This window comes from Carlito syrichta, unplaced genomic scaffold (genome assembly GCF_000164805.1).
Source record: "Carlito syrichta isolate Samal-C Ts95f unplaced genomic scaffold, Tarsius_syrichta-2.0.1 Scaffold113490, whole genome shotgun sequence".
NCBI classification, from domain to species: Eukaryota; Metazoa; Chordata; class Mammalia; order Primates; family Tarsiidae; genus Carlito; species Carlito syrichta.
In genome coordinates, this window is record NW_007057586.1 from 222,090 (window position 1) to 234,353 (window position 12,264).

Genomic DNA, 12,264 nt, shown 5'->3' on the forward strand with positions numbered 1-12,264 from the left:
ACCTGCTGGGCTCAGGTGATCCTTCCAACTCAGCCTTCCAAGTAGCTGGAACCACAGGCACGCATCACCATGCCCAGCTAATTTTTTGATTTATCATAGAGACAAGGTCTCGCTAATTTGCCTAGGCTAGTCTCGAACCCCTGGGCTCAGGCAGTCCTCTTACCTCTGCCTCCCAAAGTGCTGGGATTACAGGCGTGAGCCACTGCGCACAGCTGTTGAGATCAGCTCAGGCATCATAGCAAGACCTCATCTCATAAAAATTTTTAAAATTTTCTGGGCACATGCCTGTAGTCCCAGCTACTCAGAAGGCTGAGGCAGAAGGATCACCTGAGCCCAGCAGGTTGAGTCTGAGAGAGAAGGGGGAGAGGGGAGGAAAATACACAGGCCTCTATTGATACTTGGATTTTACAAATACAGTAAAAATGTCATGTCTAAATATTCAACTTCTTCAAGTGGTCTCACACAACAGAATTGTTCACTTCCCAAACAACTCAGGTCTTGCAGACATGGATTATATTTTAGAAAATCACCATTAAGCTCTCTGAACCTCAGTTTTCTTCGTTTTTAAAATGTGATAGGCCGGGCTTGGTGGCTCAGCCTGTAATCCCAGCACTTTGGGAGGCCGAGGTGAGTGGATTGCCTGAGCCCGTGGGTTCGAGACCCGCCTGGGCAACTTGACAAGACCTCATCTCTACAATAAATCAAAAAATCAGCCGGGTGTGGTAGCGTGCACCTGTAGTTCCAGCTACTTGGAAGGCTGAGATGGAAGGATCGCCGGAGCCCAGCAAGTCGAGGCTGCGGTGGCCGGGAGTGGCCATTGCACTCCAGTCTGGGTGTCAGAGTGAGACTCCAACTCAAAAATAAATAAATAAAATAAAATGTGATAATGAATAACCCCACAGTCATTGTGAGAATGAAAGCATAACAGATATAAAGTGTTTTAAGATGCTGTCTAGAACATCATCTTAAGCTCCACATCTTGGATAGATGGGGAGCTTATTTTACTGACTGTTAGAACTTGAATATCCCTGTCTGGGACAGTTCTATTTTATGCCTGCTGTTCCAGCATAATTTTGTTGTTGTTGTTGTTGAGTTGGAGTCTCACTCTTGTCGTCCAGGCTGAAGTGCAGCGGCACACTCAAAGCTACCACAGCCTCGACCTGCTGGGCTTACAGGCTGAGCCACCATGCCTAACCGAGCATAATTATTAATAACATCCCTTTTGCTCTCAAAATTATCTCAACTTGGGCAGTATCACCTAGTTATAACCCAGAAGTGTTTGTATTACTATATTATTCTATTTATTTATTTTTGAATCGGAGTCTTACTCTATCACCCAGACTAGAGTGCAGAGGCACCATCACGGCTATCACAGCCTCGATTTTCTGGACTCAGGCAATCCTTCTTTCTGCCTCAACCTCCTGAGTAGCTGAAACTATAGGCATGGGCCACTACGCCAGCTAATTTTTTTGATTGGCTGAGGAGACGAGGTCTTGCCATATTTCCTAGGCTGGTCTCAAACTGGACTCAGGCAATCCTCTTGCCTTGGCCTCTCAAAGTGCAAGGATTACAGGTATGAGCCACTTATGCCTAGCCTTCAGGAGTGTTTTTAATCCCTGGTAAATCTTTTATTTTTATAGAGATGGGGGTTTTGATCTGTTACCCAGGCTGGTCTCGGACTCCTGGCCTCAAGTGATCGTCTCATGTTGACCTCCTAATGTGCTGGGATTATAGGCATTGAGCCACCATGCCCAGCCGATCCTTGGTAAATCTAAGAAACGAGTCTGAGGCTTTTCGTCATATTTCCTATCCTCACTTTGTCTCTTACTCTCAGACTTAGGCATCGATTACCAATTATAGGTAGAAAAAGTCAGATGGCGGGTATACATACAGCACAATGTGTGCTCTAATAACTGTATTTTTGTAAAGAGGAAGCTCTTCTTCTTTGAGGAAGCAAGTGAGCAGTCTGAGTATTTTCTTTGTTTCAGGAACCATTTGTAACCCTGGACCACGGAAGTCTATGCCTAAGCTGCTCTATATCCGTCTAGCCCTCTTTTTGCCCGAGATGGTCTGGGCTTCTCTGGGGGCTGCCTGGGTTGCAGATGGTGTTCAGTGTGACAAGGCAGTTGTGAATGGCATCATCGCAACCGTTGTTGTCAGGTGAGAACTCCCCTCTCCCCTTTTAGTTTAAATGCATTTGAGATGTAGGTGAACAAACCCTTCTAACAGCCTGGCATCACACAGGCTTCCTAAAATAGTTAGAAATAAGACCTTTCCGAGTAACTCATGAACATTTAGAGACACTTGTTTATATGTGAGAAATAACCCATCTTTCATTATGCATTTATCGATGTAGTTTTATTTCCCTCTGGTTCTCACTTTTCTGTATTCCCTCCCTTCTCTTATAAGAAGGAAGAAAGCCAAAGACCAAAAAAGGGCAAAAGCTGAAACTAAAGGTATAAGAAGAGAGTGTCAGAAGTTGCAGCAGGGAATAATATCCTAGAACAAAAAGGTTTCGCATTTTCTAGGCTGAAAATCTTAGAGATGATCCAGTTCCACCCCGTGTTACGAATAAGGAAATCAAGACTTGCGCTGTTGCCACCTTTCCTGAGTCACACAGCCTGGGGACAGCAGAGTCCCTTCACGAGATGCATCTTCCCGGTAGCACACGTGTTTATGAATCCAGTGTCTTGCACGCTGTGGACAGTGTAGAAATATTTAAACATTTGAGCAAAATACCTGTCAATATTCTGCGATATGGAAATTCTTTTGGTTTTACAGAGAAGAAGCCTAAGGCACTGGGGAGGAAGCCACTGGGTCATGGTCTGGGGCCATGGAGAGTAAGCTCCAGCTACTTCCTGGCCCCAGCTGCAACTCTGCTCATGAGACATCTCCATGTTCCTTCTGTGGTCTTTACTTTCAGAACTCTGGCCTTTGTGGGGCCATTATCTATGAGTTCTTTATAGAAAAAACAGGTTACTCACCTCAGCCAGATTCTGCGAATTTTGCGTCTTCCTCGGTAACTGGACCTCAGTTGTAGAAATGCACAAACAGAGCCCAAAGGAGGGAGCCTTTGGCCCTGCATCTGGGGTGGGACCCACAGTCATTGAGCCTTTTCCTCTCTCTGTTTTGCAGTTGGATCATCATCGCCGCCACTGTGGTTACCATTATCATTGTCTTTGACCCACTGGGGGGGAAAATGGCTCCATATTCCTCTGCTGGTCCCAGTCACCTGGATAGTCATGATTCAAGCCAGTTATTTAATGGCCTCAAGACAGCAGCTACAAGCGTGTGGGAAACCAGAATCAAGCTCTTGTGCTGTTGCATTGGGAAAGACGACCATACTCGAGTTGCTTTTTCGAGTACGGCAGAGCTTTTCTCAACCTACTTTTCAGTAAGCTGAAGGGGTCTGGTTTGGTCTCTTTCTTCTGTTTAAGTAAATGCTACTTATGTGACGACAAGTACCCTGCATTCTGAGCCAATCCCTCTGTTCACATAAAATAAGTTTTGAGAATCTGGAATCTTTGGGCGAAATGGGTAAGGGCAGATACTCTGTTGGGGATTAATAGTCTAGGGAGCAGTTAATTGCAAGGACCATGTTTTTTCATCTCTCTGGTAGGGTACATCTTTGTATGGACACTGTCAAGATTTTGAATTGGGTTTTGTGTTTTATTTTTTGTTCTTGAGATAGGGTCTCCCTCTGATGCTGAGGCTGGAGTACAGTAGTGTGATCATAGCTCACTGCAGCCTCAATCTCCTAGGCTCAAACGATCCTCTCCCCTCAACCACCCAAGTAGCTGGAACTACAGCTGTGCACCACCACACCCAGCTAATTTTTTAAAAATTTGTAGAGATGAGGTCTCATTATGTTGCCCAAGCTAGTCTTGAATTCCTGGCCTCAAGTTATCCTCCTGTCTTGGCCTTGAATTAGTTTTTTGTTTTTGTTTTTTGTTTTTGAGTTGGAGTCTCACTCTGTCACCCAGACTGGAGTGCAGTGGCCACTGCCAGCCACCACAGCCTCGACCTGCTGGGCTCTGTGATCCTTCTGCCTGAGTCTTCCAAGTAGCTGGAACTACAGGCATGCACTACCACGCCCGGCTGATTTTTTGATTTATTGTAGAGATGAGGTCTCACCAAGTTGGCCAGGTGGGTCTCAAACCCGCGGGCTCAGGCAATCCACTCACCTCGGCCTCCCAAAGCACGGGATTACAGGCTGAGCCACCGAGCCTGGCTTGAATTAGTTTTTAAGTAACTAAGTAATGGAACCTGTACATTTGGGGAACAATTTGCCAATTGTCTTTTTAATATCTCATCTATCCAGCTGGCTCTGAGCAGATACCAAGTGTAGGCAGTGTCATATATCAAAGATAGTATCGCATAGTGATTTCTTACTAGTTTATATCATGATGGAAATGATAGAAGTTTGAATGAATTATTTAGTGCAGAAGGGTATCATTCTAGAGTGATTTCTTCAGTGATTTAAAGATATTTGTTTTTCTTTCACAACCAGTGTGTGATTTTGTCTTTTCTTATGATGTTCTTTGATAAATTGCTTTATGTTCAATGCTGAGACCCAGTAAAGAAGGAAGAGTTCTCTTGGCATCCTGCATACCTGCCATCTCTTTCTCACACCTTTGTTCTATCCAACTTTGCTTTGTTCAGGGCTTGTCCCGTGACCTGACACCAGGCTATAGCAGCAGCCTCCACGTGGGGATTGGGGGAAGTGTGTCCCCTGAGTAATTTAAAGGAGTGTTTCAACCTAGTGTTTAGATATTGAGAAGAAGGAAGAAAAGAATATGGTTAATTTTAGAAGATATCTTAATCTATATCATAGGCAGAACTGATGGCTCAGTGGCTGAGTAGCCAGTACATTGTTCTTTCTTATGGACACCTGGAGGTGGTTGAGGATTCCTGACTCCTATCTATCCTGAAGTATAAGGGTTCAGTTGGGTTCAAGAAGTTTGGTATTCTTTTTGAGGCTTGCTGTACCTAATGAGTATAAGTTCAGTCTCATACATCTCTACCATAGACCATTTGAACAAATCCTTCACCTCATCTGAGAAATGAAAGTATAAACTTGGGCTAAAATTGTGCATTACTACAAAGATGTAGAATTTATCTGTTTACTTCACTACTTTACAAAAGGCTTGAAGTAGATTAAAGATAGCTGATTTGATTTTTTATTTACTTATTTATTTTTGAGTTAGAATCTCACTCTGTTGCCCAGACTGGAGTACAGTGGCACACTCAAGACCACTGCAGCCTTCACTGCTTGACTCAGGCAGTCCTTCTGCTTCAGCCTTCTAAGTAGCTGGAACTACAGATGTGAGCCAAATGCCCAGCCAATTTTTTAATTTATGGTAGAGTTGCCCAAGCTGGTCTTCAAACCCCTGGACTCAAGCATTCCTCCCACTTTGACCTCCCAAATTACAGAATCACAGGCGTGAGACACCACATTCAACTTGAAGTGAAATTTTAAAATAGGAGTCAAAAATTTTTTATGTTCTCCAGTGGATTTGTTTGAGGACAGGATATGAAGAAAATATTAAGTTCACATATAGAAAGACTCCTGCAAGGAAAATGCTTTTAAAAATACTTTTGTACTTATAGATGTATCTGTGTATGTGCACATGTGTACCTGTGAATTATATAAAACTAAATTTTGGGGAGCTTATGGATACTTGCTGCTAGCCGTTATGACAGGCCACTGTGGTTTCCCACCCAGGACACAGATCTGGTACCCAGTGACATTGCAGCAGGCCTTGCCCTTCTCCATCAGCAACAGGACAATATCAGGAATAACCAGGAGCCTAACGAAGTGATCAGCCACTCCCCAGGGCCCTCCCAGGTAAGCCTGGTTTCTGTTGGATTGTACAGTTTTGACATTCACCCCTCTTTGTAGATCTTCAAAAATTTTCAGCTAGCCAACAGCAATTTCAGTAGCTGTGTGGTTAGAATCTGATTTGTGGCTTCTGTTGGTTATAATTTTTTTTTTTTTTTGAGTCAGAATCTCACTCTGTTGTCCAGACTGGAATGTAGTAGCATGCTCACGGCCACTGCAGCCTCAACCTGCTGGTCTCAGGTGAGCCTTCTGCCTCAGCCTTCCAAGTAGCTGGAACCACAGGCATGCACCACCATGCCCAACTAATTTTTTTGATTTATTGTAGAGACATGGTCTAGCCAAGTTGTCCAGGCTGATCTTGAACCCCTGGGCTCAGGCAGTCCTCTTGCCTCGGCCTCCTAAAGTGCTGAGATTATAGGAGTGATCCATTGTGCCCAGCTACTGTTATAATTGATCACCTGTCAAGTGAAGCATTTCTTCATCACTCGGATTTCAGTTAGTGGGAGCCCAATACTGGCCAGTTCACCATCCATCATATTTTTAAAACCTTCTATTTAAGGAAATTGATTGTCAAATTTTGCATATCAGAAAAATTCTCTCTGGGATGAAACCTGTGATTTTCCCCAGGTGTGTTTGCTTTCTTCTCTGGGCCTGGGGAGCAGAAACAGTTCGGTTTTGCTTGATAGTTTTTCTGCCACAGATTTTTATGCTTTTGAAAGAGAATATTGCACATAGACTATGTATTTCTCTGCCCTTTCTTTAAGCACACAGTTCTTAGCAGCTCATGTGTTGCAGTGGCATGGAAATCTGCTAGTCTGGTACATCTAGTCAGGAAGCATAGCTCATTTTGGCAGGAATCAGAAAAGTCATTAGGTTTTTGTTGTTGTTTCTGTTTTGCATACTTACTGCATTCCAATGAAACAAGGAGTCCATCTCAGTCTCTATTTAAGAACCAGTTTTCCCTGTGGAATTCCTCTTAGAGTTCTATTTAGTGAGGAAAGAGAAGGAAGAAGCAGGAATTTGTGTTCCAGTTTAAGATCTTAGTGTGTTGATCCTCTACATAATGAGTTCCCTTAAACAAGAGCTTTTTTCCTTCTCTTCCAGGAAGCTGATTTGGATACAGAATTAGAAAATTGCCATCATTACATGCAATTTGCAGCAGCTGCCTACGGGTGGCCCCTCTACGTTTACAGAAACCCATTTACAGGGCTGTGCAAGATTGGTGGTGACTGGTAGGTTGGCACGGTCTGAGGCCTCCTTAGCCATATTTCTCTCTAAAGAAACTTTCTATTTTGAGGAATTTCAAAAACTTGCAAGAACAGTACAAAGAACCCCCATATATCCTTTCTCTAGAGTCACCAGTTGTGACTCATTGTCACATGTGCTATATCACTTTCTCTCTATATATACATATTTTTTTCCCTGAACCATTTTATGTTTTTTTCCTTAAAGATCAGAAGAAACAACTTTGAACCATTTCAGATTTAGTTGTAGATACTATGCCCCTTTCTCTCTAATTACTTTGACCTGAATTTCCTAAGAACAAGAACATTCTTTTACATAACTATTGTAAAATTATAAAAATCAGGAAATTGATCATTGATCATTAGCTAATTTACAACTCGTATTCAGATTTTTCCTTATCATTTTTCCTTATCCCAATCATTTTTTTTTTAGTTTTTCCTCTGATGCAGGATGACACATTGCATTTAATACTCATATCTCCTTAGTGTCCTTCAAGTTACAACAGTTCCTCAGCCATTCTTTGTCTTTCATGATATTGACATTTTGCAGTGAGCAGTGCAGATATTTTTTAGAATGGTCCTTAATTTGTATTTGTATGATGACTTCCTTGTAATTAAATTTTTGAATTTTTGGTAGGAATTGTCCATGGGAAACATTGTGTCTTTTTAGTACATGCTGTCAGGAGACACATGTTGCCAATTTGTCCCATTCCTGGCGATGTTAACATTGATTTCTTGGCTGAGGTGATGACTGCCAGGTTTTGCCACAGAAGTCATCTTTGGGGAGATGCTCTGAGACCATTTAAGTATCCTATGCCTCTTTAAACATTCACCCAGTAGTTTTAGCATCCATTGTTTCTTGTCTGAATGGGTTATTACCAGGATGGTTGCAAAATTGTGATTTTCTGAATTCACCGTTTCTTCCACCTTAGTTGTCATTCTACTGTAAAGAAGAGCTTTTTCTTCCTTACAACTTATTATCACTGTGGAGTTATAGATTCTTTAGTCAATAAGTTATAATTATTACTATTTATTTTGTAATAAGTATAGTATTTACTTGATGCTTACAATGTCCCAGATTTGTTCTGCAGACTGGCTCCTGTGTCCTTTTGTTATGACCCCATCATGTGTTGAGCCCTTTCTGATTTTCTGACATAAGATGTTGTGGGTTCATCTTATGCTTTCCCTGGAACTGTTTCTGTGGGGCACCGTCTTCTTTTAGTGGGCAGTGGTATTTAGAAACCAAGGTCTGAGTGCTAAGTGTGCATATTACTCCTGGGGTGTTATTGCTTCTGGGCCTTTTCACTGAACAGAGTTGGAGGGAAAAAATAGCAAGTTCATGTGATTCAGTCCAATATTTATTTGTTTGTTTATGAGTAGGAGTCTCACTCTGTCACCCAGGCTGGTGTGCAGTGGCACGCCCACAGCCACTGCAGCCTCAACTTGCTGGGCTCAGGTGATCCTTCTGCCTCAGCCTTCCAAGTAGCTGGAACCACAGGCATGTGCCAACACATCTAGCTAATCTTTTAAATTTATAGTAGAGACGATTTCTTGCCAAGTTGCCCAGGCTGGTCTCAAACCCCTGGACTCAGGCAATCCTCTTACCTTGGCCCTCTAAAGTGCTGGGTTTACAGATGTGAGCCACTGTCCAATATATGTATATTTTTAAAATAATGAGCTCATACTGATAACCTTTTATTTTCGATTCAGAGCCACAGGGTTTTTCCTTGCCTTCTCCCATATCATATCTGTCTACTGTCTCCCACAGAGAGAATCCTGGCACCCAGCAACATCATGCTCAGCCCTCCAGTACTCATGAAATAGTTTCTGAATTGTTATACCCAGTACAACGACAAAAAAGAGAGCTGCTAAATAGAGTTTGCAGTTTGTTTTTAGACGTAGAATCCTCATTGAAAAGTTACTTAGGTTATTTCTTTCACTGTTTGTTTCTTCTGCAGAATTGATTATGTTGTTCATAAGGGTTTGACTTACCTGCTTCTGCTGGTGTTCAGTTTTAGGGTTTCTTCCATGCTTATTTGGATGTATAAAGCTTTAACATGATGCCAGAAGTCAAAATTCTACTAAGAGGTATACACAGAGAAATATTTTACCTTTCAAATGTCATTCCGTGTTAGCTAGGTTAAGTCCTGAAAATTGTAAACTCCAGCCCTTGTGTTTGCTGTGAAAACATGACAATGAAGATTGATATTTCTTGGTAAGTGGCTCTGATTGGCACAGTAATGTCTTTGCCTTCTTTTTTAGCTGCAGAAGCAGAACAACAGAATATGACTTGGTTGGAGGTGATCAACTCAACTGTCATTTTGGCTCTATTCTGCAAACAACAGGACTACAGTACAGGGATTTCATTCACATAAGCTTTCATGACAAGGTTAGTATAAGACAGTGGTTCTTTTTTTTTTTTCTTTTTTTGAGTTGGAGTCTCACTCTGTCACCCAGACTGGAGTGCAGTGGCAAGACAGTGGTTCTTAACTTCCTTTGGGTCCCGGGGTCCTTTGCAATTCTGATAGTTATGAATTATTCTTCATATTCTTTATATAAGAGGTACACATACACACACTCCCAAATCCTGTGTACCATTTCAGAAAGTTCACAGGTTTCCCCCCACCCCGAAGCCCACACAAGTTCATTGGTCCAGCTTCAAAACCCAGGTTTAACCTAAGATGGAGAAAGAAGTCTTCATCAGAGGTAACATACTGTGTTTCTTACATAAGCCTATCTTTTATTGAAGAACAATGAGTTCCTTCAATACTAATTTTGCACAGATTTCCAGGCTTAATAATCTTGTTTCCAGGTTTTGAGCTCCATCAGCAATAGTGTAGTGCAGTGTGTCTTACACTTTGAAGGATATCAGAGTCACCTGGGGTGAAGCTAACTCTGTCCAGTTTCTGTGGGCCATGCCTCAGTGTTGCTTAGTATCTCTCTAGGTAATTCTCCTACACACCTAAACTGAAGAACCGCTGATATAGTTACTGTAGTTCTCAAACTTTGCTCTGAGCTTTTAAAACTGCTAAAGTCTAGCTGGGACACAATGGCTCACACCTGTGATCCCAGCACTTTGGGAGGCTGAGGCAGGAGGATAGCTTGAGTCCAGGAATTTGAGACCAGACTAGACAACATAGCAAGACCTTATCTCTGCAAAAAAAAATTTAGCTGGGTGTGATGGCATGTGCCTGTAGTTCCAGCTTCTCAGGAGGCTGAGGTGAAAGCATCGCCTAAGCCCAGGAGATTGAGGCTGTGGTGAACTGTGGTCATGCCACTGCACTTCAGCCTGAGTGACAGAGTAAGGCTTCAACTCAAAAAACAAACAAAAAAAACTCCTGGAGCCCAGGTCATACTCCTGCACAATTAAATCTCTAGAGATGAGACCCCCCCAGCTCAGGGTTTTTTAAAGCCCTCTGGTGATTCCAGTGTGTAGATGATTTTGAGAATCACTTATCTCTAATCCAGTGACTCCCAAACTGCTGCATTTTTTTTAAAGATGTGGAGGCTGGGCCGGTCTCGGTGGCTCAGCCTGTAATCCCAGCACTTTGGGAGACCGAGGTGAGTGGATTGCCTGAGCCTGTGGGTTCGAGACCCGCCTGGGCAACTTGGCGAGACCTCATCTCTACAATAAATCAAAAAATCAGCCAGGCATGGTAGCACATGCCTGTAATTCCGGCTACTCAGAAGGCTGAGGCGGAAAGATTGCCGGAGCTCAGCAGGTCGAGGCTGCGGTGGCCGGGAGCGGCCACTGCACTCCAGCCTGGGTGACAGAGTGAGACTCCAACTCAAAAAAAAAGAAAAGAAAGATATGTGGGGTACAATTCAGGATTAGGTATACAAGTGGTCATTGGACAAGTAAAATATGGGCCTCCCTTTAGTCCCCTCTTTGCCTGGTTTGAGATCAGGTACCTAGACTGGTGCATTTTAGAATCACCTGGGGAGTTTTTAAAATCCTGATTTCCAGGTCACACCCCATCTCAATTAAATTAGAATGTGTGGAATGAGACCCGGTATGGTATTTTTTAAATTAATTTATTTATTTTTGAGTCAGAGTCTCACTGTCACCCAGGCTAGAGTGCATTGGCACAATCACAGCCACTGCAGCCTAGACCTGCTGGGCTCAGGTGATCCTTCCACCTCAGCCTTCCAAGTAATTGGAACTACAGGCATGCGCCACCATACCCAGCTAATTTTTTAATTTATTGTAGAGGCAAGGTCTCGCCAAGTTGTCCATGCTGGTCTCAGACAATCCTCTTGCCTCCGCCTCCCAAAGTGATGGAATTACAGGCATGAGCCACTATGTCCAGCAGTAGGTGTGGTATATTTAAGTGAGTCTGATGGACCCCACACCTTAAGAACCTGCAATGACCTCTGCATTGCCTTTGTGCTGGCTGGTCATGACAGAAAGAACTGATGGAATTTAAAGATATAACTTGTCACAGAAAGTGTGTGACAGTTCTGGGAGCTCTTTCAAGGAGCCCATACACAATGGCATGCTTCATTTTTTTTATTTTTTGAGTCGGAGTCTTACTCTGTCGCCCAGACTGGAGTGCAGTGCCATGCTCACAGCCACCACAGCCTCAACCTGCTGGACTCAGGTGATCCTTCTCCCTTAACCTTCCAAGTAGCTGGACCTACAGGTATGTGCCACCATGTCTGGCTAAGTTTTTTGGTTTATTGTAGAGACCAGCCAAGTTGCTTAAGCTGGTTTCGAATCTGTGGGCTCAGGTAATCCTTTCACCTCGGCCTCCCAAAGTGCTGGGATTATAGGCATGAGCCACCACCCCCAGCCTCACAAATGTTGTACTTTAAAAGTTCCTCTTCTGTGGAAACCAGGGAATGAAGTCGGCAATCTATTCCCTGCTTGCTCTATATACGTAGCTGTTTACCACAGACAAGTGGCTGTCATAGTGATTGTGACCATTAGTTGATTGCCATGAGCCAGGCATTTCTTCGTTTTAGTCGGCATGCCAGCCTTAAGAATGAGGTGGAGCCAGGTTCAGTGGCTCAGCCTGTAATCCTGCACCTTGAGAGGCTGAGGTGAGTGGATTGCCTGAACCTGCGGGTTCGAGACCCACCTAGGCAAATTGGCAAGACCTCATCTCTACAATAAATCAAAAAATTAGCCGGGCATGGTAGCGCGCGCCTGTAGTTCCTGCTACTTGGAAGGCTGAG

General features: G+C 43.2%; 1 protein-coding gene across 1 annotated transcript in view; it reads left to right on the forward strand.

Annotated features, from left to right (window-relative positions):
- Window positions 1-12,264, forward strand: part of DAGLB (diacylglycerol lipase beta) — a 43,358-nt gene that overhangs the window by 8,609 nt on the left and 22,485 nt on the right. Inside the window, exons 3-7 of the mRNA XM_008071353.1 lie at window positions 1,989-2,160; window positions 3,136-3,394; window positions 5,726-5,848; window positions 6,947-7,074; window positions 9,349-9,475. Coding sequence (XP_008069544.1) covers window positions 1,989-2,160; window positions 3,136-3,394; window positions 5,726-5,848; window positions 6,947-7,074; window positions 9,349-9,475 — 809 coding nt within the window. The remainder of the gene's footprint in view (window positions 1-1,988; window positions 2,161-3,135; window positions 3,395-5,725; window positions 5,849-6,946; window positions 7,075-9,348; window positions 9,476-12,264) is intronic.